The sequence below is a fragment of the Pelobates fuscus genome, chromosome 2 (assembly GCF_036172605.1).
Source record: "Pelobates fuscus isolate aPelFus1 chromosome 2, aPelFus1.pri, whole genome shotgun sequence".
Lineage (NCBI taxonomy): Eukaryota > Metazoa > Chordata > Amphibia > Anura > Pelobatidae > Pelobates > Pelobates fuscus.
Genome location: NC_086318.1, coordinates 61,847,007 through 61,874,304, shown reverse-complemented (window position 1 = coordinate 61,874,304; position 27,298 = coordinate 61,847,007). Strand labels below are relative to the sequence as shown.

At 38.8% G+C, this 27,298-nt stretch overlaps 1 protein-coding gene across 1 annotated transcript in view; it reads left to right on the top strand.

The window, feature by feature from the left end:
• TRAPPC12 (trafficking protein particle complex subunit 12) overlaps positions 1-27,298 on the top strand; it is a 92,956-nt gene that overhangs the window by 38,975 nt on the left and 26,683 nt on the right. The window contains exons 4-8 of the mRNA XM_063442200.1: positions 5,008-5,121; positions 6,456-6,594; positions 13,540-13,652; positions 14,141-14,213; positions 23,780-23,853. Of these exons, the coding sequence (XP_063298270.1) occupies positions 5,008-5,121; positions 6,456-6,594; positions 13,540-13,652; positions 14,141-14,213; positions 23,780-23,853 (513 nt within the window). The remainder of the gene's footprint in view (positions 1-5,007; positions 5,122-6,455; positions 6,595-13,539; positions 13,653-14,140; positions 14,214-23,779; positions 23,854-27,298) is intronic.

Below are 27,298 nucleotides of genomic sequence, written 5' to 3'. Positions count from 1 at the left end.
ATGCTAATTAAATATATATTTTATATTTAAAAAGCAAAGCTGATGGCTAGCTTTCAGTTTGCTATTACAATGTGAATTTTCCTCTGAAGTGACTTTCTTTTTAAAGTGGTCCCAGAAGATGTCTGCTGGTAGACAATAAAGGAAAGCAATTTAAATGATATGCAATCACTGTGTCTTTGTGTATGTAGAGCTTTGTAAAAAATATGAGCAATAAACAAATTGAAGGTGTTAGTCCATCTATACTTTTTGTGTATAAATCTAGCATTGATAGCTCCCCTGTACAAATACATTTTAAAGGGACATATATTAGTGAATTGCCCACTATAGAATAGTAACAAGTGTATACGCTGAAGGATTTAATCCATTACCTGGTCTTAACCCATGCAAGTCCTTCCATGGCATGTTGTGCATTATTGGAGGTTTCAATGCAGAATTCAGTGACTTGTTTTCTTAAGTAGCAAAACACAATTTCCCCTTGGACTCTTTAACCTTCCTAGTAAATTGTTTCCTCCCTGAAGGGTTCCATTTCACATTCCTCAGAAATCAAAAAGTGTACAGAGGACTAATTCTGATCCAGATTGAGGATTGTCCAATACTGCAACTAGTGCAGACCCATGATATACATAGATACATGCTTCCATATCCGGCAGAAGAGGACCGGCGAGTTCTCCAATCCTCTTTGTGCTCCACCTACTTGATACATATCATGCCATAATTGTTTGACAATACTTTGGGTTGTCTTCATCAGATTTAAAGGGACACTATAACCACCAAAACAACTACAGCCCATTGTACTTGTTCTGGTGAGTATACTTAGTCCCTGCAGGGATTTTCATGTAGACACTGTATTTTCAGAGAAAAGGCATTGTGTTCATTAAAGCCTAGGGACACCTCTAGTGGCCACTCCTCATGTGGCCACTGGAGCTGCTTCCTGTGGTGCAGCACTGACATTAAGCATCTCCGCGCTCTGAATGGAGACGCTGAACTTTCCTCATAGATGCATCTCTGTGAGGAAATGCTGATTGGCCAGGCCAGCGTTTGGCTCCACCTGCCTCCTTGGCTATCTTAGACAACCCAATGCTTTCCCTATCTAAGGGGGCTAAGATAGAGCAAGCCAAATAAATGGTGGTTTTAACCCTACAAGGTCAGGAATGCATGTTTTTGTTCCTAATCCTATAGTGTTCCTTTAAATAAAGTTTTTCTTATTTCCAGGGTGGTCCTCAGTATGTCATACAGACTTACTTGCGTATGTCGCTGGCTGTAAAATGTTCCTCTTAATTATCCTTTGCCTGCTTTGCTGATTAAGGCTTACCTGACCTTTTAGGCTGTTGCCAAAAACCATTGTTAAAGGAGCGCCAATCCTGTCCTCATTGTACTGCTATCTTTAACATCTCATTAAGTGGATGAGTGGTATTATTCATTATTCAGTGGTATTATTCATCCAATCTACCTCCATTTACTCCTATGTTACATCAGGTGCCACCATAACAAAAGGATAAACCACTGGTGACTATAACAATAAAATTATGTGGGCAGCTACATACAGAAACAAGCTACTTAAAAAGAAGAAACTCTAAATATAAAGTATGTAGTATGTGCGAACCTAAATTGTATACAAAACAGAAAAAACTGTTTCTATAGAAAAACAAGTATAATACTAGGAAGTAAAATCAACACATAAAATAACGAGATTCTACTCTAATCCTTACTCCTCTCAAAAACGCTCAGTCTCTATATAGGGACACAGTGATTTTGTATTTTGCCATGCTTCTGGAAGATATCTTAGCCTAAGTTTTGCCATGCTTAGGCTTTGATAAAGGCGCTTTAGCAGCGCCGAAACGCATTAGGCGAGTTGATTATTTTCACTCTGCACGTTTAGTTTAGCACGGTTTATTTCTTTTGGGGGTTTACTTGTCAGTCTTTATTAGGAGTTTTTGGCAGCTATGTAACTACCAGGGAGCGAGTCTTTAGACTAAGTAGCTTTATCAGAATTCGAGTCATATTGGAACATTGTCTGACTTAATGATGGCGTGTGTTCTTTTCACCGTTAAACTGTAAGATGGAGAGATAGACTACCTCAGGTGCTACTCACTCTATTCAGTACAAGCTAGGGTTTTACTTCTCCTTCTATACCTCGAGTAGCCCTGTACTTTAAGTGGACTAGCACCTGGTCAAGTGTACATTTTAGCGTCCCGTGATAATAGTTGCATTACTGATGCTAGTGCTATCCCTGCCAGACACTAGACGGGATTATACTTAAGCTCTACTATTGGGACATCTCTTCACTATTTGAAACTGTGTAGTTACTCTGTAGCCACAGCCAGCTTGATACATTTTTTAGGAGTATAATAGAATTTGTTTAATTTCAAGGTGGTTATTGTATCCATCCCTCAGATAGGATTAGCCACCGGCATTATTTTTACCTTACCTCTAATTTTTGACGCTGGACTGCTCCATATGCTTTTCTGACAATCTTTGAGCTTCTTTAGCTCCTCTCTAGGATTCACATATTTTTTCTTTTGAGTGATTAGGTATTGTTCATTTTGTATTTTTGTCATCAATAAAGTATGTTTTTTATTTAATTCTATTTAGACCATTTACCAAGATATCCATACAATGATCTTGGGTCTACTTGTGTGAACCCTCGATCATCCTTTTTTTGTTTACCGATGTCACTTTAAACAGAACAAATCTGTTAAAGATAAACCTCCTCCAAAAAAATCGGGGCGATATATATACTCTAGAGACCACAAAACGGGAGAGGTATATACTCTAAGGACAACAATCCTGTAAGATGTCAAAAGAGTTTAGGGAAAACAACAAATACATAAATAAAAATGAATAATTGTACCACGAGAACAATTCAAGATGGGAATATTGCAACAGTTTCCAAAAATGAAGCAGTGTGTTGCAACTCAGCGTTGAAGTGTCAATATGTAACAAATATGAAACGCCTAAATGTTGTGTCCATCCATTCATAACAATTTTGCAAAGACAGTGGTATAGAAACCGATACTTTACACACAGAGATATGCTCCTTAGACCAGTGTTTCCCAACCCAGTCCTCAAGGCACACCTACCAGTCCAGGATTTAGGGGTGACCCAGTTGTGTTTAAGGTGTTTTTTCTCTTTTTTTCTAAAAACACCTTAGACAAAACTGGGTAATCCTTAAATCCTGGACTGGTAGGTGTACCTTGAGGACTGGGTTGGGAAACACTGCCTTAGACAGTCACAAGTGTGACTGTCTGATAGATAAAGAGTACCTGAGACTTTGCTATCTCGTATTTTGTTATATTTAAATACCATAATTCTCCTGTTTGTCCCATAAATTAAGCCTTTTATTCTGATTATTTAGCACAGCTTGCTGCCACAGTTTGCTGTGATTGTGGTATTCAACATCTGCCTATCTATAACTATTAGGATTCACTTGCATATGAGAATTGTCTCTATATAGAGACTGAGTGTTTGTTTTTTACAGGAGTAAGGATTACAGTAGATTCCCGTTATTTTATGTGTTGATTTTATTTCCTATGAAAGATATACTTGTTTTTCTAAAGAAAGTTTTTTTTGTTTTTTTTTATATACAATTCAGGTGCCACCATACACTAATAAACAGCTGTCTGACAATCACAGTCTCTGGGTTCTTATCAAATCTGGGTCCTTTGGAAGAGGACAGTTGGTGTCACTAGTCCATTCAGTTCTAGGTCTTGTACAATGTCTTTACCAAATAGCTGGTGTACATGTCTTAATATTGATCTCCAGAGAATTATTCCTTCAGTGCTCCGTGTTTGTCATGAATTCTCTATCCAGTTTTATATCTCCAGTCTCCCAGGATGTTGAGCCCACTCACACGTATTGTAGTATAAACACGCAGGAGTAGATTGTAGTGTCTTGCTTACATCATGGCATAGATTCTTTGGAGCTATTGGCAACCACACGGACAGTGTAGGAGGTAAGCACATTGTGACTGTAATATGATTGATGCAACCTGAGACTAGGAACGTTCACTAAATGATAGAATCTTTATGAAATACTCAGAATAACCCCTTAAGGACCAAACTTCTGGAATAAAAGGGAATCCTGACATGTCACATATGTCCTTAAGGGGTTAACTGTTTTTTTTGGAATTTCACTGAAAAAGATATACCGTCATTTTCCTCCACCTGGCAAAGTTTGATACTAGGCAGAGCTACCGCCATCGAAGCAGGGTAATGGGCTCTTTCTATCTTACATCTCACCTTTGCCGGTTTCCTCCTCCTCCCTCCACCCCCTGCGGCCTGACACAGGAAAGGCTATGTTACTGTGAGGGCCCTTTGCAAATTATGCCAAGACCAGGGACTGTGACAGACCCAATTTAAAAAGTGACATGTTTATAAAAATAAAATAACTTGCAATCCACTTTCTGCTTTTTGTTTTTCTTTACTTCTTGTGTGATCGAAGCTACATGTTGAATCAGGGGAAGATGTGAGCTACATTATGAAAGCAATAGAATACGTGGTTTGGTGTATGTGGTTTCCTTATTAGGTGGGAAGAACTCAGTACCCCCATAGTAAGATGTTGGATTGTATGATTATGTTCAAATTTCCTTCTATTCCTTAACTGCATAAAGAAGTATTAAATAGTTAACATGTTTTTGTAAAACATTTAAACACAGCAGCACTTGGACCTCAATAAAATATACAGCATGTGTCCATTAGCTCCTGAATAAAATATGAGCTATTAGCATACTTGGGAATGTACTCATGTTTGCATGTGTAATATTGCTGGTGTCTTCTACAGATAGGCATAAACAAACCCTCATGCCTGGCTTCACTTACTGCCTAATTATACGTAAGGCTTTGACAAATGACATGCCTGACTTTTCTGGGCATTTTTTTTTCTGACCTTGTCACCATTACTGATAGCTCGATTGAACGAATTAACCAGCAGTGTGTTATTTTCTTTTGTTTAAAAATAAAAAATGAAATTCATATTGGATTTTTTGCCTTCTTGTTTTTCTTCAAATAGAATAGCAAGAACTGGAGAGCAGCAGTGGACCTTAGCGGAAGGCTTTTAACTGCCCATGGACAAGGATATGGCAAGAGTGGTCAACCTACGAACCACACTACAGATTCTTTACAGGTAGGCCTGTGGATTCTGAATTATTGTGTTTTAAGATATTGATTTAAACTAAATATAGATTTTCTGCATAGACTTTAGATATCCCTATGTTGGATTTGTTTACAGCTTCATCAATGTTTTTATTTAATGCTAGTTCGTTACTTCTGTGCAAAACCAAAATAAAGTTACCTGTGCACTATCCCAATTCTCTATGCACACTTGCAAGTTCACCTGTCCTGTCGAGAAAAAACTCTTAGGTGAGTCCTACACTAATAATTCACTTTGCTGCTTTCACCTAACAGGCAAGATCTCTAATGAGACAGGGGATATTCTCATGAAACCTGCACATTTATTAGCCCTTTAATAGGGTACACATGGGATGGGCGTCAGCAATGTAACATAGCTTTTTAAAACTGCAGTCAATGCAAAAAATTAAGCCCTGAGCTCAAACTTGCACTAGTTTCCTTTGTGCAGAACTAGCTAACATGTTGTTAAAAAATATCCCCTTATTTGTTTTCATTACCTTGTTTGTTTGATTTTAGAAGATCAGAAATATGTCCATGGGTGGCTGCAGATGTACCTCACCAAGACAAAGCTGTAAATTCCCTGTTCTCGTAGCATGCACTTGCACACTGGGGAATGTAGTTGCAAGAAACTTATTTAAGGTGCTTAAAACGGTTTCCGGTAAAGTGCGTGTAGATTCTGACCACTAGAGGAACATTACCTGTAATTAATCAAAATGAGAAGTATATTAAAAAAATACATAATTTAGTGATTTTATTATGCTTATTATTACATTAAAGGGACACTATGGGCAACCAAACCACTTAATTTTATTGAAGTGGTCTTGTTGTCTTGCCTCTGTAATTTTAGCCGCTGGTTCAAGTGGCTTGCTGTCGGAGCAGCTAACCTAAAGGGGATATAGTTATCTGTCCTTGGTTTGCCATAAAGATGCACCAGCCCAGATGTATGATGAAGAAAAAGTAAATTATAGGACAGAGAGACAGGACAAGATTTGTTAAACAGTGTATTCAAATTAGTGTATTGCATTGCATTGCTTGGCCAGCCTGGTACTAATAAAATGAGAACCCTTCTTTCTCTTTTTTTTTTTTTTTTTTTTTTAATTTAATTTTTTTTATTTTTTTTAAATATACAACCTTCACCTTGGACTCCTTCTTGCCTGGTATATACAGTAGCATTTTTTGATCATTGACTTCTTGTTAATGTCATCTCTTTTTCATCATGATGTCTTGGTAAAGTCCTGTATCTTTTTACACCAAGCAAAGAAGGAGACCCTACTTGTCTACTATTATTCTTTATAGCTTACCTTGTTATATTCTTATTTTATTTTCCAGCTGTGGTTTGTAAGACTGGCACTCCTGGTGAAGCTAGGCCTTTTTCAGAATGCTGAGATGGAGTTTGAGCCATTCAAAAAACTTGATCAAGCTGATCTTTACTATGAGTACTACCCACATGTTTATCCTGGACGCAGAGGTAAGAACCCTCTGCCCACCTTGAATCTCACCTAATTGGCTTTGTTGTAAACTGTTAGCTGAGCGTGTATTTACCTCACCAGCAAAGATGACATTATTATATATTTCTCCAAATGTCATAATTAAATATTAGCATTAAGATTCCTGTTTTCTAGTACACAAGGATATTATACTACAGCACTGGTTCTGGACTAAGACATCCAAGATTTTAGCAATATGAACATTTGCTCAGAAGAGGGAAATCGTAACTCATGAGCTTTTGGTATTCCATATAGCAGTGTTGTGAAATAACTGCACTACTGGTTCCATACGTTTTACTTCTAACCTATCTAGCTCGAGATGTTTAGATTTTTGCTGTTGACTGCTTCATTGTGGAGGCCTAATCTGGCAAGCCCTTGACATTATCATATTTAAAATTATTTAATTACAGTTGTTTTAAGTGTTGCAGTCTAAAATATGAGACCTCTTACTCGGCCACGACCTGCCTGAACCAGTGCACCATTGACATGTACGAAATTAGGAAATGCAAGGAGACATTTTAAAAATGGGCTTTTAGTCAGCACCGCTGTGGTGAAATCATTGGTAGAACATGACTCTACAACCAGATGGATTTGGTTAAAAGAGGAAGATAAAATCAATAATAAAACTACTACTGAATATCAATAAAGGTAAAAATTGTCTTAAAACTCACCTATACTTCTGAGATAATCATGACAGCAAGGCAATCACCACACTCCACTAGTCAGATACTTCACACAGAGAAGCAGTGAATACAATTAGTGGAATTTGCTGTTGTCATGCTGTGAATTATGAAGTCAAATGTGAATTCTTAGCTTTTTTGAAAGTGCTTCTAGTGGCTGCGAGTCTTCATTTTGCACAAATGTTAACATTGTCCATATCTGAAACTGCAATGTTGCACATTGCCAGAAAAAGGGTACATAGTCTATGCACCAAAACTGCTTCATTATAGGCATTCTCACCACTACATCTCAGTTAAAGAGATTCTATAGTGTTAGGAATGCAAAGTTGTATTTCTAACACTATAGTGCCCTCTAGTCCCCACTCCCTTGCTTCCCTACACCCCATTGCATGTAATTTTTTTATTTTTTTATATTTGAGTTAGGGGCTCCCTGAATCTAAATTGTGAGTAGAACGCTATAGAGTTAGGAATACATGTTTGTATTCCTAACGTAAAAGTGCCCTTTTAAAGGACCACTATAGGCACCCAGACCACTTCAGCTTAATGAAGTGGTCTGGGTGCCAGGTCCATCTAGGATTAACCCTTTCTGATGTAAACACTGCTATGTTTACAAATGGATTAATCCAGTCTCTAGTGGCTGTCTCATTGACAGCCGCTAGAGGCGCTTCCGAAGACGCTTGCGTCCATAGGAAAGCATTGAGAATGCTTTCCTATGGACTTGCTGAATGCGCGCGCGGCTCTTGCCGCGCATTCAGCTGATGACGGCGAAAAGGAGGAGGAGAGTTCCCCGCGCCGAGGGAGCCCGGCGGGGGAAAACAGGTAAGATTTAACCCCTTTCACCCCCTAGAGCCCGGCGGGAGGGGGGCCCTAAGGGTGGGATGGACCTAGAGATCCTATAGTGCCAGGAAAAGAGTATGTTTTCCTGGCACTATAGTGGTCCTTTAAGCTATTTAGTAGAATCCTTACATTATTTGCTGTTTTTAATTCATGTTTTTTCTTTTATTAGTCTTTCCTTGTCTAAACATTATAGCCTGTTAATCGCACAATAAACTATAAGAATATATAGAATTGTTTGTACAGTATTGTCTGGTACCTTTTTGTAACGCAGATTAACTCATACCGTGTATAGCTACAGCAAAGACCTTTATTAATAGAATGCATTAGTAATTGTGTAATAAATCGTCCATCCACACTGATGGTGCCAGCTAAGAAACATCTCCTTTCCCACAAATGCCCATGTGGGAGCAATTACCTTTTCATTTGTTTTTCATTTCCATGTCCCTTCCTTATAATTATTGCTTCCCCAGCCTTTTTCCTAACTGCCTTCTCCATGCTGCAAAAGGAAAAGCACTTTGCTTTTATGTCAAACCTTTTGACATTTTTCTTCCTAAGAATTCTAGCGTACATAATCCATGTCCGCTGATACAAAAATCAGTATTGAATTGTTGCTACTGTCTGTCTGCACCTCCAATGTATTAGTTCTGTACTTTTGATGGGGACTCTAATTTAAACTTCTTACTTTTTTTTTTTTTTGGCTTTAACACCCTCTTTGCGGGAAATGCCAAATCTGTTTCACTTTGCAGAATTCTAGAGTTTAGTATTTTTGTAAAGGGAGATTAATTCTAAATCTAGATTGCAATGTGAAAGTACCTGTTCAAAATTTCTGTAAGTACTTATGTCTATTTTTTTTTTTTTTAAACTCACTGTGGCAATAACATTCAACAGTAAAAGCCTATATTGTATATCCTGAATTTGTCGTGCACATGATAGCAATGGATATAATCAGGGCCGGTGGAAGGATTCTTGCCCTAGGCAACACTCCATTTTGCCACCCCCTCATGAATGCAACTACATTCTTTCAGAGGCTTATTCACTAAATGCTGAATTGCAAAGAAGTGATATTTAGGGAAGGAGACACATTAGCCATTAAAGGGACACTATAGGCATCCAGACCACTTCAGCTCATTGAAGTGGTCTTTGTGTTGTGTCCCTATTGCACTTAGTGCTGCAATGTAAAACATTGCAGTTTTAGAGAAACTGCAATGTTTACATTGCAGCACTAAGTCTGCCTCCAGAGGCTGTATGTTAGGGAGAAGGCGCGAGGGGGGATGCAAAGGGAGCTATAGTGCCAGGAACACAGCTTTGCATTCCTGGCACTACAGTATCCATTTAAGTGAGAAATTTAGAAAACAGAAAAGGCTTCAGGAGACATTTAGGGAACAGAGACTGGGAGACTTTTTAGGAGAGAGACACAGTGAGCAGACATTTAGGGAAAGAGGCACATTGCCCCATATAAACACAATCATCCAGTATATGCATCCATAAACACACGTTGCCTTATACATCCATGCATACATACTGCCTATTATACAATCAACCATGCGCACACAGTCCAATACATAAATCCACACACACTTACATACCCAATACATACACACACTGCCATTACATACACATACTGCTATACATACACACACTTCCCAATTCATACATTCATACACACGTACTACCCAATACATATATCCATACACACATACAGCAAGTGTGTTAGTGAGTGTGTAACCTCACCAGAATAAGTGCGACGTTTAGGCTCCTCAGAGGTGCAGGTGGTGAACCCACGAATAAATTTACCTTCTATATCCTGGAGTGCTGCCTGTGTTTCTCTTCTTTGATACTACCAAATAATCCGTTCCCCTTACCTGCAGATGGGCCACACCTAAGTGATGTGAATGGACGGAAAGAAAAGCAGCACCCTTCAGCCTGCAGGAAGCCTTTTTGTTCCTGGTGGAGGGGGAGCAGGAGAGCCGTGCACTGTGAGCACAGGCTGCTTCCTGTTCCCCTCAGAGTGCTTCTGGTGTTCTCAGGCAGGGGGCAGCCGGGATACCAAGTCATGCCCCGGCTTCCACTGCCTGCAGGAAGCACAGTGCTTTGCTCGGGTGCTGGGGTTACAGTAAACCCCACTCCCTGAGCAGGTAACTGGCTGCAGAGGGAGCCCAGCAGCTGGATGGCTGCACTGGGGGGGGGTGGCCAAGGAGCCACTCTTCCAGTACACTAGCCCAGAAAGCATTGGGGCAGCCCACCAGGAATCCTCCCGGGGGCACCCCCAACAGGCTGGCGTCATAGGCGAATGCCTTATTCGCCTAATGGTAGCACCGGCCCTGGATATAATCTATACACTGCGCTGGCAAAATAACAAAATGTTTAAATTATATGAAGTTTGTATCCTGCTCACTTTCTCCACACACAGCATTGGCATTGAGCTGGATAACGGCATAGCAGTAAAGACCAAGAAGGTCAAACATTAATAACTTTTCATCTACATAATTTATTGCAGGAAAGTTAAATTAATATAAATATGTTAAGTTTGAGAGGTACAGGTTGTTTTTTTGTTTTTTTTTAAGCTGATGATCATGCTAATTTTCTAAGAATCTAGGAACCAGGACCAAATGAGCTTTTATTTTTGCACAAAAACTAGCTTAACTTTAAGCTGTAGTAATAATTTTTTAATTTTTTTTTTTTTTTAATGTAATTTCATACTATTATTTATGGTTATCAGACTTTGATAGATAGGAACATGGCTAACAGATACTGAGTCATTTTTATGGATAATTTTTGTAGATGATCTGTATATAGAGATGAAGTGTAGAAATGGTAGATTATGGGGAAAAAATCCAAATAGTTCAGGAATACAGGTGTTATATTGTTGTATTATTCATGATATACTGTATCCCAAAAATCCAGTTTAGCATTGTCATCTTTGGCTCTTCCGCATCTGTGGCCTTTGTGATTCTCTGAAGCTGCATTGTTTATTTGGAACCATCATTACTAGGTTCCAAAAATACCAGGTGCTTGAGCCCAAAAACAAACCTCGGTGTTCATAAAGCCGGTGAACCCGGAAATACCTCACACAAGCTTGTACGAAGCTGGTTAGACGGACGCTCTCCCGGTTCTCTGACCGGCAACCAGCTAATCCCCTTCCCCCCTTTGGACCGGCGAGGGTTATCCCGGTCACCACTGGCGGACACCACTACCATCTGCAGACATCCAACAGCTACCCTGAAGCAGACCTCAAATGGAGTAGACCACCCCAATATGGTGGACACGCTGCCATCACGTGTGCTAGGAACTACCACACGAGACACAGTGGAGCATGCACAGCAGCACCTGAGCGAAATCTTTGAGAGATTCTTGGCCAAGCTCCTAACACACATCAAGACCGCTACGGTGGAAGGAAGAGAGCGGAGACAAGAGAATAGCAGGCCCCTCCATGGCGCGCCTTGCCTTGCACATTTACCCCCGTGGGGCCCACCCAGGGTGAAGGCCAACAGGGAAACGATCCCAGTGCATCACCCATCACACACACGCGGAGGATCCATCGCTGCAGACGGTGACAGATTTTCAAGATACACTGCCGTCCCCCTACAGGGAAGAACTCTGTCTCCAGTGAGAGCTCCCAGGTTCGTGGATACTGGATGCAGGCCTCTGTGACAGCCTGGGGCGGTGAGGGGGTCCTGCAGCTCAACCCCCCTCACCTACCACCTAGCAAGGGCATCGGCTGACTCGAGCCTGTGTACCCCAAGCCCACAGATAGATGGTAATGGGACTTCCCTAATGGACTGCCCTAATGCCTACCTTCCTTCTCAAGTTCTTTCCTCATTCTGATATCAAATCAATCTGACTCACCTTACTCTCTCCGCAAATATGATGTGCCGAAATATATACCCAATACCAGGAAAGTAGGAGTGGTAGTCGGATGAAAAGACTCACGCTTATGCCTCCCAGTGACTCTCTGAAAGGGCACCCAACACGCTGGCCAGATGGGCAACTACCCTCATGACTATCTGGGGGTACCATGGAATAAGTCCAGCATACTGATGTCGGGTTTGCAGAGCCTGAAATATGTTATTAGTTAGTCTGTTATTTGTTTGTTTTTCATCACGTAAAGCTAGGTGCAGCCATTTAAAACTGAAGCTTAGTCCAGTGGTTTTCAACTTAACTGCATAATCTGCACATGTCTAGTCAATGCAATTACAGATAACATTATCCGGCTAGTCAGACAAGTTCTGTTATCTATAGTGCAACATCAACTGTGTAAACACAATTTTTTATTCTTATTTTTCTATAATATATATTTATTTAATTTTTACAAGGAGTCTGTAAGTTTCTCACCTCGAGCAATTCATAAACTTTTCCATAGAGATCTTTTCACTTCACATATTATTTTTTTTTCCTTTTTCTAACATGGATTTGATTCCATTCCTGCTGTCTTCATTTTTCCAGTGTAGACATGTAAAACGGACCTACGTCCCTAATGAGCAATTCTGATAAAGCTGTCATTCTACATCTCTCATTCTACTGTTCGGTAGCTTTGTTACTCCAGGCTCTAATTAAATTGCGTCCGTCCTAGGTTATGGTGGGACCGCAGGCCGCCTTAGGTCAGGTCTGCCTAGCTTTCCGTTTTGTAATGAATCCTTTTATCTTTCATAGTGTTATCATTAAACATACCTAAAGTGCTATCTTCTGTGCCCTAATCATTCCTTGTCCTTTCCGCTCTGAGACTGTACCTTCTATTTATATGGGAGGAGGAAGTTATACTAATAGCTCGCCTTTATGTTTATACATATTCTGAAAAACTGCCCTTGGATTTATTTCATTTACTACCAAGATGACCTTAAGATATGAAATGATAGCGCTATATTTGGACTCAGCAAAAATAAATGGGGATCTAGACTACATGATTCACTTTATTATTAATTCACTTATAATTGCTACACTCGGTTTGCAAAACCCCACGAACTTCATGGATAAGCGCTTTATGCTAATATAAGTCTATTTTGCATGGGTAAGAATATTCTTTTATTGTCTCTATATTAATGTGTGTTCACCAGTACCTTGGAAATAACTTTTGAAGTGAAAGTATGTTAACTCTCTCATACTGATATTTGTTCCTGTTTTGTAAGTGTGATTAGAACTGGACACATTTTATGTTGTTTAACAGCCAGACTTGAATTCGTAGGATCCATTTTTTTCTCTTTAAAGGATACATGAACATGTATATCATTAGAGACTTGTGCTAAACATTGTGGGTGATGCTCTTACAACTAGATCGTCTAGTGAATTTTTCCTGGGCTGGTGATGTGTATAAAATTCCATAAAATTATCTTTACCCCAGTTTTCGTCTAATGCAGTAGAATCCTTTGGCAACCAGTGACCAGTAGATTTCTACAATGTCCTCATTCGTTTCAGGGTCCATGGTCCCATTTTCAATGAGGATTTTACATGCAGAGCTACACCAGTACCTCTCTAACCCTCAGGAGTCTTTAGATCGATTGCACCATATGAAGATGATTTGCCAACAGGTATTTACTAATAGTAGATTCAAATTAAAGTAATCTCAAAGGTTTCACATATACAAACTAAGACATGTTTTCGTCTTGTGCCATTTTCACTTGTTGCAATGGTTAGTTATTTGAGTTGAGGTGTGGTTTATACTTTGATTTCAAATTAAAGTATATCTGTCATCATCACGCTTCGATTCATGTAAGAATTTTAAATGTGTTCTTTAGAATGTTAATGAGCTGACAACTAATGTAGAATTTTACTATGCGCATGGTTCACCGTTCAATGTTCATATATGAATATGTTTCTGTCATTTAACCAGGGCCATTGCAAGGATTTTTTTCCTGATGCCCCCTTTTGAATTTCCTGCCTACTTTTGCCAGCATGGAAGTGTAATTTAAGCATGGTACATGTAGCGGTGTATGAGGCTGTCGGGAGAACCCTTGTTTTCATCACATGCTTTACTGACCTCATATTCCTTTTAAAGCTAATTTTTCACTGTTCACAGATACTAGACAATTTGGAGAAAGGACTAGCAGAGGATGGGAGTATGATTACAATGACCCAGAGTAACCGGAATGGTAAGTGTAAACAATAGAGACCTTTTCTGTCCATTAATGATGTAGACTAGGAAGCTATCTTTTGTAGGTATACATTTTTACAATAGAATGCTAACCTTTCAAATTTAGACAGCACTGTTAACATTAAATCATATTCTCACTTTAAGAAATAATGGTGGTTCTAGAGCAAAATAGGCATGAAGTTCTCCTTAAAAAAAAAAAAAAAAAAGAATTATAAGTAAACTCTACAGCAATTAGTATGGTCTTACCCTTTATGAACTCTCCTAGCACAGGGCCTGCCCACTAATTCTTGGTTCTGTAGATGAATTATGGTTGTCCTCAGCGGTGGAACAAGGTGCAGAGAGACACCCTTTTGTTAATTACCGTCACTTGTCACCTTTGTTTGTGCCTGAACCTTTTAACATGACTTCTCTAGAGCTTCCCTGTTAGTATGGAATGACCTCTGTTGCTGTGTTAGACTTTACCCTAGTCTCCAGTCCTTTAAATCATATTAATAAAACATTTAAACATTTACTAGTAAATGCATTCTATGCAGTATTGTCCTCTGCCTCACCTTGTGCAGCTTCTATAGCCCACTTTGTTTTACCCTATTTCACATTCTTAATTTGCAGCTACATTTAAAATCAAAGAATTTTATATACGGTAGTTCTTTTGTTAGATTCAGACAACTTCCTCCAAACACATTGTGCTTTATGTATTGTAAGGTTATAATTTGACTTTCTCAAGATTGTAAGATCATCAAAGCTACCTGAGCATCGTGGGGAATGTAGTCCAGAAATATTTGGAGTGTCATCATTGTAACATATAATTTTACAGGATTGCATTGAATAGAAATTAGACCTCATTAAATACATTTCATTCTGCTTAAATTTCTTGCAAGGATTTCGAACCACAAATTATTGCCGGCAGCATGAGCTGCAGTTTCTGTGATTTAAGTTTATTATCCATTCCAAAACTCCAAATCCCATCTGAGGTTTTAATACATTTACTCTCAGGTAGTTTATTAGATTACAAGATGGTAAAAATTAACCATTTATAACCTATTTATATATCCATTAAATACATCCTTGTAAGTGCACAACACGGATGGACTGCTGAGTCCCTGATAGAGGCACAAGATGATGGATCTGAGAGACAACTACAATAACTATTTCACCCATAGAGAGCCACAAAATAGATTGGAAGTCATTTTGGAAGACTTGTGGATTAAGAAAATGAGTTCTGGGTCAGCCAAGTATTCAAGGTCAATAAATTCTCTAGGCAAGTATTCCCCTTGTAAACCGAAGGCTCAGAGTAGTTTCAAAATTGAAACCGGTGGTGCATATATCTCTCCTGTTTGGTTATAAATTATAAAACATCCTGTCATTTGAGGTCCGGTTTGGCCAGCCATCATTTAAATCATTTCACAAAACTCATCCCTTAAGAGCATAGCAAAGCTAAATGCCAGTATTTTTAGCTTCCAAATATCTCCACTATCTAATTGGTAAAATTGGCTGTGCATTTTAGTGAACATTTGATGGCTGGATGGCTGCCTAAAAGATATTTTAATTTGATTTATTGAATGGAACATGAGCGCTGGAGACTGGGCTGGATTTTAAATCATACAGAAGCGTAGAGCTTTGTGCATACCAATGAAATATAGCAAAGAAGTGTGTTTTTGTTTCAGATGTGTGGATGTAAAATATTACCCATAGCTTAATTCAAAATAAAGACAATTACAAAATAGTGAGTAAAGAACCTCATTGCAATAATAAATGATCTCTCTCCTTCCTTGATAAATGCTTTTAGCCAAAATGTTGGGAGGCCTATTCTATATGATCATACTGGGCAGCCTTCTGCTTTTATAGCACATTTTATAATATATTGCATTGTTTTTTGTGCCAAGAATTTGAAAATCAGTTTACCCATATGGGGTAATTGTATGCTAATATTGATATTTGTAAAATGTTCTTGTTATTTTCCGTTACCCTATACAAAAGGTATGAGTATTGTATGATTTGATATAGTCTTTATTTTGTTTGATCTTTATTGGTTCAGACCAGAATTTTTTTTTCTATTTTCCATATTCAGTTAAGTTTTAGTATTTCACATTTTTAGTTTCCTTTTACTGTTTTTTTTTTTTTTTTGTAATGTGTGCTGTTTGTTGGTCGTTTGTGGTTTCTGAATTGAGTGTCTTTCATGATTTATTTTATATCGCGGAAGCAAATAGAGGAATCATCGTGTTGGATCTAGGGGCCATTAAATCCACAGCAGGTGTCCAAAACTGGTCTACCGTTATCTGGAAAATGCTACTAGAGAGTTACCAATCTGCTGGTCTCCATGGACTCTGCAGGGATTGTTTGCTAGATGATTTCCCTTTCCCCGATACAAACTGACAAAATAGCTTCATATAATTTTGCACTCAGGATCTTTTGTCCCCTGTGGCAGATTGCATAGGCCACATTGATGGCATTGTCATATTTTCTTTTGTTGCAGGTAAACCATATATATCTAGAAAGCATGTCTGACCTATTTTCACTTCTTATCATTTGAATCAGTCACATTTTCCAACAACGAGAATGCAGATGAGCGCCCCAGCCTGATCGCAAGGGATTTATTGTAAACATCATCTATCTGTTAGGGCTGAAAAAAGGTCCTTCTAAACAGAAAAAAGACAAGTCCCTCACTGCAGATGATCGATTCCATTCTCTCGCAATGTTTGATTGGTGTCGTCTCTATTGTACTTTTGCCCATTGAATCCTTTGGAGTAGCTTCTGTAAGGAAACCCAAGATACACACCAAGATGTAAGGGAGATTTAGTTGTTTTTTTTTGTTTTTTTTGTAATACAACTTTTTGTCTTTTTGTCTTTTTGTCTGGTTTTAAAAACAAAGCAGCAAACGATGTACAGAAGAACCTGAAGGAAAACAAATTATTGTTTGCAAATTAGATTCCCTCTCCCGTATGTTTTAGCCATACATAGTCTTAGAAAATATTTATAACACATTGAAGATGTTTTAACTTTACTTCTCAATCCACTTATACCAGGCATTGATCCTAATAACTATGTAAGTGCCTCCTACAACACTATTGTTATATAATTTAAAAAACAAATGTAGAGAAGCCAACAAATGTAAAAACCAAACGTAGAAAGGGCCAACGGGCTAAACGCCAACGAAATTACTCTAGATTTCAAACATTCAAAAAAGTTACCTTTTTGAATGTTTGTACTCTAGGGTAATTTCTTTTGAGTGTAGCCCTTTGGCCCTTTCAAATTGTATTCTAGTTAGGTTATGCCCTAATTACCCTACAAACACTAGTTCAGAGTTTCTTTTGATTCTGTTACTAGGGTTTGTCCATCAAATACTATTGTTATATATTTTATTTAATTAATATTAGTGCCGACAAGAAAAGAAGGAAGAGTCTTGACCTGTTGGAAAAGATCTTCTCCGTTTGACAGGATTGCCAGAAAAAAAAAAACATAACTTCCTGCTAGCTGGGGCAATGTCAGTGTATGTAGATCTACATACTTTAGATCCATAGAATCCATGTCTCTATCTTGTAGATCCTGGAACAATGAGCTTTTAGCTTCCATTGGAAAATTGTTTCTTATTGTGAAACTGTTTTATGTTTTTTTTTATTTGTTCCAAAATGAGTATAAACGATCTGTAGATTTTTCAAACCAGAAAAATACAGTAAGTACCAATACCTTGTTCTGATACAGGGACTTTCCTTACCACTGGCATGTCTTCTAGCTTTAGGACTTTTTATTGCAAACCGATTAAAAGCATTTTGCAAGATACATCTAAAGATTTCTTTGGAGGCGATCTTTGGACTTTAAAAATTCTGTGTTAGCCTTAACAGGTGGCATTTGATACACCACTGCCCTCGTAAAAATGATTTGTTCCATCTCTTTTTTTTTTTTGGATTTCTTCTGCCATTTTTTTTAGGTGGATTGTATTGAACCATTTCATTTTTTTAATATTTTGAATCAGCACCTACTAACTGGGATCTCAATCAATTGCTCTTTGTTCAACTAATGAACACTATCTCAGTCATGCTGAGAGTTGAAGCCTCTGTTGAGGTGTCAAGTGACTCTGGCCAGTGACACACACCCCCTGGCTTTTCCGATACCTGAAAATTCCAAAGATGCATCTTCTTTTTGCTCATAGTCTTTTAAACCAGAGATGCCTTTTGAAGGTAAGGAGATCTTTTTCTCCAAGCTAACTCTCAGGACTTCCACTTTAAATGACAATGACTTCGCGTTTTTCTCCTTAACCGTGAAAAAGGCATTTAAACGTCCAGTCATAAAGCACTAATCCTCAGGTTTTTCCACATTGTTTTCTTTGCAATTGAGAAAAAAAACACAAGATTAATAAGGAGGTCTTCACGTGGTCTTTCTGTAGTTTCTCCCAGTTTTCCATAACCAGAGAAATGTGCTTAGTAGGTCTACAGACCTCTTCCTCAGGGAATGTCACCAGCTCTTCCTCATTTGTGCTGGATATGTCTAGGACAGTATAAAAATTTTGTAGCATTTTTTTTTTTTTTTTTTTATAGATTGTCTTGGTATTATGGATGACCCTACACTCCCAACATTACATGCCCTTTTTCTTTGAAACCTCTTCCCTCTTATACTCGTATATAATTAAAGATGTTACTGTAGTTTCACTCACACATGCAGTTCTTGCACATACGCCGTCACTAAATGAATGAACGCGTTAGTAGTGTGGCATAAACTAGACAGCGTTTGGTGTACATGTTTGAGCTCTTCTGTTCATAACACATAGTCCTTTCCATCACTGGGATCAGTCTGTCTGCTGGGTTGTCTGCTTACTTTAATTAGAATTCGGTACCATGCAATCCCAGGTGCTAATATTGGTGTAGTATTCATCTAGTCCCTGAAATACACAAATCTTCATGATTCATTAAAATCTAGGATAACTATTTCAGAGCCAACAATAAAGATATCTCAGTTTACCTACCAATACCCCGACAGAAATGTTTCACTGGTTGTGGTATCTTGTCTCTGGCAGCGATATCTTATGGTGCATCAAATGTCCTGAGATGATAGTGTTCCATTGACGTGTTCAAAGCTTAGTCAGATTGCTAACACAACCATTGAGAAACATTAATCCATTTTTTCCCCATTACTTTTGTGGTTATGACTACAAATATGGTGTCTATGGTCAGCTGTACACAGTCCACTATCCACAAGTGACATGGCAATGTACCACCATTTCCCCTTGCCATGTTGGAAGAAAAGTCAATTTTCCAATGCCTGCCAGCACAATAAGTGGATTCACCTCTTATCAGAAGTAGCACTTGTCATGCTTACCATTTTTTCAATGAACAGTCCACCCTTGTAGTGTACACCACGTACTCAAGTGTGTAGGTTATGTTATAGTTGCCATACTGGAAAGAGTTGGTTTTTTGTTGTTGTTTTTTTAAATCTTTAGGTTTTTTTTGGTTTGTTTTGTTTTACACAGATTAGTGCTAATAACTATTTCTACACAAATCCATCCCTTCCATAAAGCAGTGTTACCAGGAATTAGTGCTGTGTAGATCTAATGAGATATATTCCAGGAGTAGTAGTTGAGATGTTTGCTTTTAACTACAACTGACAAGCAGATTGCAACTCCCAGAACCCTTGCTGTGTCCATGAACCACTGCTCATGGGAAAAGCTTGCCGGTTATACAGAAATTGTAGTAAGGAATAGTCTATATTTGCACTGCAGATCCTTCACAGCCTGGAGTTTTACAGGAACTTCAAATGTTTGGTAGCTGATATGTTTTTATTATATATTAAATTAGAATGAGTCTTATTCAGCATTGAATGTACCTTTGTAAGGAAAAGGTACCAAAAAAGTGTTCTACTAATTATTTGCAATGCATGACTTACAAAACTGAGGGCATCTTCTAGCACTAAAAAATAGTTAAACATACAGTGATCAGCACCAGTCCACTCCTCTTTTTTCAGTAGAAACTCTGCCCAACAGTGCCAAAATATACCAGTGTAATTGTGGCACGTTTTGCTACGTTCTAAAGATTTTTAGTTTTATACATTAAATTTTCTTCAACCTATCTGATTAAAATTCATTAAGGATTTTCATCTCATGACTGCTGGGAGAAATGGGAGAAAACCATTTTTTGTCATCAGTGGTGCGGTATGACCATAGCCCTCCTGCTGTAGCACGGCGCGTAGCCCTTTGATACAGGTCAATTAACGTGGGTGTAAAACTATGTGCAGCACCGCAGGCATACTAAATAATACATGGTTAGTAGAGGGAGTGGAAATGAGAGACAACTAGATGAGGGATTCTTTCATAACCTTTAATAACAATATGACATCATTAACTGCGATTCACGAAAATTAATTGAAACCCTAAGAATGCGTCTGTCAAAAGGCAAAGGAGACTTCTCCCTGCATCAATTTTATTTAAAACCTGCCAAGTCCACGTATGCAGCAGAAATGCTTTCACAGTTGTCAGCTCAGTGCTAGCCAACTATGCACTGATGTGTCTGAAAGCCTCTGCCCTCAGCTGCCCCCTCCTTTTCAATGACCTTCCTATCACAGCGTTTCCCCACAAAATGTCTCTGCCTCAACCAAAGACACTCCACACTTGAAAGATGCTCTTAATTAGATCTACAGCAACCTGTGCTACAATGGAATGCAGAGTTCTGTGTTTCATTCTATCAGACTTCTAGCATTTAGTGCAGACATTTCTCTCTTAAACTCTGCAGTGTTCATATACTGTATACTCTGTCTGTTATGGCTGATAAAACATTGCTTTTGATGAGTACAGCAACATAAATATACATTCTAGCACTATAATCAGATACAAATCATGTTTCTGCCTGTATACATTGTCATGGATTCCTCTTCCACGCCAAATGGGTAGCCAGTAAAACAAACAGTCGGCTTTTATAAGAAGTGTAAACTAAATGTATTTTAATAATTTGCTCCACACATGCAATAAGTTACATCAGGCTCCTCTTTAGGAACCTCTCATATGCACGGCTCATATTTAGAAATAATACCCAAGAGTTACAGGATCTGTAGAACAACCGAAATGTTCCAGCACTACATTCTCCATGATGCTCAGACAGCCTTTGTGTTCAGGAACATCCAGGGGTAGCCATCACTGACCTATAGCAGTGATCTGAATGTGTTAATGTAAATTATGTGTGTGTGTTAATTTCCTGTTTGTCTTTACTCTAAACCACGATTTGAAGAAACCAAATATTTCAAAAATGTTGTTATAGTTCTTTACATAAAATGGATTGCTATCAGAGAGATTACATACGTATACATATTCTGAAAACAAAAAGGGTCATGGTCTGTGGTTGCTTGTCTTGGGAATCTTAGCTGCTGTTGACTACATTTCCATGTTGGTCAGCCAGAAGGCTGCCCTTGCATTATGGGGAATGTACCTACAACCACGGGAGTACCAAAGGTTAGCTAGAACTATCTGAGGACTATTTTAACATTAAGCCAGTTATATACCACACCACTACTCCAGGGTGTAATTAAACTTGGTGTTGCTCTTTGTGGTCAACGCTTGCAAGGGTAATTACTCCCTGTGCTACCACAGCTGGGTTCATATAGCCCTTTCTAGAATGCAACCATTTCTTGATAATTTATTAGACATGTCTCTGTGTTTGCAGCATTTGTTCTGTCTGCCACCTACAGGTATGTGAAGGACCCTGAAAGTGCTGCATTCATACATTTTCTATGTACACTCACACAAAGTTATTTACTAAAGTGATAACTGTCAGGAATTCAAAGTGGATTTTATATTTAAGAATAAATTATCCAGACTGGAAACATAGCTGATTTGGGGAGTTTTACAAGTTTAGCTACGTTTGGCCAGTGCGCATGTGCTGTGGTTGCCATTCATACAGGACAGACGGACCACCCGTGCAAAGTCTTTTCTCCTCTCCCATGTCAGTCAGTTCTTTGGCCAAAATATTGACTAGCAGATGGGAGAAAGACCTGTTTTTAAATCGTTTTTTTTCTCCCAATCTATATATTTGCGAGCAAATCTTTTAGCACAATGTGTAGATGGCATTGTATGCTCTTTAAAATTAGCATAAGTTGTACCTGGCATGACCGATATCCTAAAGCACAGCCCCTCTACTGCAGCTTGTCTAATGTGGCAATAAGCACTTGGTTAATAAAAAATCTGTCATTGCCATCCAAAGTTAAATGACTAGTCCAGCTTGTGCCCTGGTCTTTGTCAAAACATTCGAAAACAGAACCTAAAGACTCTGCACCATAACCACTTAAAAATACCTGTAACGGGCTTAAACCACACTGAGGACTGAGTACCCTTCTTCAGACCTATAAGAAATCAGTCTATTCCAATCACACCGCAAACAACTTTGCACTTTAGTTTATGTCTTACCAGCTATTGTGCATACTTTACATTTTATATTTATACATTTGTCCAGCTGGACATGGGCCACTTACTTAGCAATCTCTTCTCTTCTGAATAAATTGGTTTTATAATTACACCCCACTTCTCTGCACTGTTACCTTAGGTCGTGGGTAGGCATCCTTCGGCGCTCAAGAAGTTGTAGACTACATCTCCCCTGATGCTTTACCAGCATTATGTCGGTAAGAGCATTATGGGAGATGTAGTCCACAATATCTGGAGTGCCGAAGATTGCCTGCCCTGGGGTTGTTCTTTTTTTTCTTTCTTTTTTTTTTCTCTTTACGTTAACATGCATGTCACAATTTATTTGTTGGTGTTTTTGGTTTTTTTACTTTCCTTCAAAAAATTCATTTGTACAGTGCTACAGCTTATGTTATTGCTCCGCAGATAATCCTAGTAATAGTCCATTGCACCTTGATTGTGTTTGCCCCAAGTCTTTCCATGAGCCCAGTCAGGTTGCCAGCATTATAGGAGAGTGCATTGTGGGTCCCCCCAGCACGGAGCAGATTAGTCAGCCTCTTTGATCTTGCTCACTGACAGATGCTCAGGTTTATGTAGGCCGCCTTATAGACAACAATGGGGGGGAAGGGGAAATGCAGTTGAGCTTTGAGGCTTCTCTTCTGTTTCATTCTGGCATAAACTGACAACTATATGGCACAGACGCCCCCATCTCTGTCTGCACTGACATTACAATAATTCAGGCTACCTCTAGCATTCAAGCATCTTTCATAAGAATATAATGTCTTCTGATGCATTGCTTCTGTTGATATAAGTCAATGTGTTTGGGGGAGGAGGTATGTCATTTAATTATTTATTATATATATAAAAAAAAAAAAAACTGCATTTGTCATTGTAATTAGTATTCCAGCCGGGGACCTGAAAAGGTTGCTGACGGTTTTGCACGGCTGCATCATTTATGCAAACTTCCTAATCCGTGAACTATTTGAGCTAGTCCCTTAGTGAAGAAATAGCATATTTTTTTCCTTCCTTTTGTCTTGACTCGCAGCCTACAGAGTATTAAAAATTCTAGCCTGAAACCCAGCAGTGTTAACAAGGGGGATCTTTTAAATCAGAATTCATAGGACCAATGATTGATGGCTAGAAAGAACCTCTAATTTATTTGTGCACATTCACGAGCTGATCTTATTTTGCAGCCTCTGTTCAGCTGTGGAGGTCACGTCTGGGCCGGGTGATGTACTCCATGGCAAACTGTCTGCTAATGATGAAGGTACGTGGGCGGCAGCAAGCTGCAGTTACCGTATATACAGGAGTAGAATGCCAAGTGGGCATAGAAACCTGGGATGTTCTAGAATTCTGTCTGACAGTACACATTTGGAATGCAGACAAAGAAAGCTCTCCTGGCTGCGTGATTAACACCAGGATTTTCTTCAATCTATCTATTTAATTCCGAAAATGTGTTCTGCAGAAAGAATACGGATATATTACTATGCAGGGGGATTTGGCAACATTTACATTTTTGAATTGCATGTATTAATTTTATTTTTATCATCAAATGCCCCAACATGTCTGTTTACATATGGATGTATGAAAAAATGTAGAGTAAGATATTTATGTAAAAAGTAAAAGTATGATTTCTAGATGGGGTGCTCTTCTCATACGCTTGATTTATGAAGTTAAAAGTGGCTGTATTTAGTTAATTTGAAACATAAAGGTGAAACCGTAGCTGTAACTTGGCAAATGTTCAACAGAAGCTGTCAGACAAAGACTGGATAGAATCGGCAGCCAGCCAAGCATGCACATGCACTGCCAATATAACAGCCGCCAAGATTTACACTCATTGCAAAAATGACAGCCAGCTGGACATGCACCCGCACTGACAGAACGGCAGTGAGTGTGTATGGCTGTCTGTCAGACAGACAGACAGACATGCACTCTCACTGCCAATCTGACATCCAACAGGCATTCACAGACATTGCCAAACTGAGGGCAAGCGGGCAGCCAGCGAGATATGCCTCCTCAATGCCGAACTGAAGCCAGACAGGCATGCACTGTCACTGCCAATCTGACATCTAGCAGGTATGCGCAGGCACTGCCACACTGACAGACACACATACAACGATAAACTGTCTGCCCGCCAAGCATGCTTACTCCCACAAACTTACAGCCAGCCGGGCATGCACATACAATGCCAAACGTGCATGCACTGCTAAACAGAAAGCTTTGCTTGCACACGCACTGCTAAACAAACAGCTAGCACATACAGTATACTGTCAGTCACACATGGATAAACTGCGATCCAGCTAGGCGAACAAATTGGCAAATTGATATCCTACCAAATTAACACATACATTCTCAAATATCTAATTTTATTTGGTTATCAGGTGGTTTTTATACAGGTGGTTCTGCAATTTATAAATATACAGGAATAGTCTGTAGCTGCGTAGTTACTTTCCTGGCAAAGGCCGGTTTAGTTCCCAAGATGCTTTTCCAGACTCCAGCTGGCAGTGTATCATGGAAACTGCAGTTCCACAACAGATGGTGATTCATCCATTGGCTACCCTTGAACTCCAGTACCAGCTTTGGAATGTTCATGTTCTGCTGACCATTAATCCCAGAAGAGCCACTGTAGACCTAAACTAAAATAAAATGCTTCACATCTTGTGGTTTACTATAAAGGTAACCCATTTTCAATCTCTTATATGGTGCATTTTATTGTTTTCGTCAGTAATATTTAGAATTAAATAAAATGTTATATGTTAGGAAGCATCTCCTGGCTGCGTGGCTAAAACAAGGATCTTCTCAAATCCATCTATTTAATTCTAAAAATATGGATGTATTACTTTGCAGGGAGATTAGGCAACATTACATTTTTGTTGTTGTTGTTGTTGTTGTTTTTTTTTTTTATTATTATTATTATAAAGCAAATGTTTCAAAAAATTGTTTGTTTACATATATGAAGAAAAGTAGTACAATACATTTATGGAAAAACACTACTTATTTATTTTATCAAGACATATATGTATGGTCCTTCCCACATATATTTGAAAGACAGATATGGTCCAGGCACTCAGGCTTCTGAAATATAGCAGGTTTATTGCGAGAGTGTACAGCAACATTTCGACCCCAGAGGGTTTGTCAAGCTTGACAGAGACCCTCTGGAGTCGAAACGTTGCGGTACATTCTCCCAATAAACCTGTTATATTATTGAACCCTGAGTGCCTGGACCATCTCTGTCTTTCAATTATTGTTTGAGGTTTGGCCTGCCTCACGTCCAGTTTTGCACCCTGCTTCCAAAGGTGTTCCTATTTCTTATCTTGCCACATATATTGACTTAAGTCCCTCCCTAAGCCCTTATATGTTCTATAAATCGCATTAGAACACTAAATATTTGTATTAATTAACAATATTATAGAAACATGTAATTGTAAACTCTACACCTGCTGTATTAAAGGGACACTATGTCTAGGCACTATCACCACTTTTTCATTGAAGTGGTTATGGTGCTTGTGCCCCTAGCGACGTCTGTTTTCTGTCTGCTGCCTAAACTAATCCCTCCACTATAGTAATAAACTGAGAGCATCAGCTGAACTTCAGCATTTAGTAAATAATCCCTTCTCTACTGGAACTAGCCACAGTCTGTGCAAAAAGTGTGTGATTAGAAAGTGTATACCCTGACATCTCACGAATGCTTAACAGCTCTTATCATAGAACGTTTTTAAGCACTTAGTCCTTTTTCTTTATTAACTGCGACATATGTGGCAAATTACTTGTCATGATGATCAATAGAAAAACAATCTGCCACCCACATCGCAAAGATGCATGATGGCGCTAATAACTTGTGATACCTGCCAGATAAAATAATGCATGTAGTTCATGCTTTCTACAACAACCGGTACACCTTACCGCCCTCTTCAAGCACTATCTCCCAAAACACTTTGACTAGAACTATCCAGGAATACTTTAGAACACACTGGCACAAACATTTCCCCTAAATCGTAGCCATCCAGGTAGAGAGCCTAATAACAGAAGAGAAATTGATGTCTGCAGTAAAATTGACTGAGAAAGGCAAATCCTCTGGCACAGATGACTTCCCAGTCCAATACAATAAGGCCTTTGCAGACATTTTATTTCCACAATTCTTCAAGCATATAGCACTATCATAGAAAGCTACAATATCTCCCACAAAAAAATTGTCCACTAACATCAACGTACAACCTAAAGACAGCAGGGACCCAGATGTGTGTGTGGATGGATTGGATACCCTATTTTAATATTCATGGCCAATGGTCTATAGAAATGCCGCTATTTTTAATATTGAAGGCCTATGCTGAATGCATTGGATAGGCATTATTACTGCATTTTAAGACATTTTTTTAAGCCACTGGATGGTCACTCCTGTCAATATCTATTGCTAAAATTAACCGTTTTGAAATTGATAAATCCTGAGTTACTGGGATACTTCAACTAAAATTACCACTTCAGTGATTTGAAGTAATCATAGTGGTAGGAGTCTGTAAGTACAGTGTTTAATCTTGAAATGCTGCACCCCTGGCACATGTGCCTCAGGCAGCCCAGAACTTAAAGGGACACTATAGTCACCTGAACAACTTCAGCTTAATGAGGTTGTTCAGGTGAGTGCTACAGCTACCCGGAGCCTTTTTCTTGTAAGCACTGTATTTTCTGAGAAAATGCAGTGTTTACATTGGAAGCTT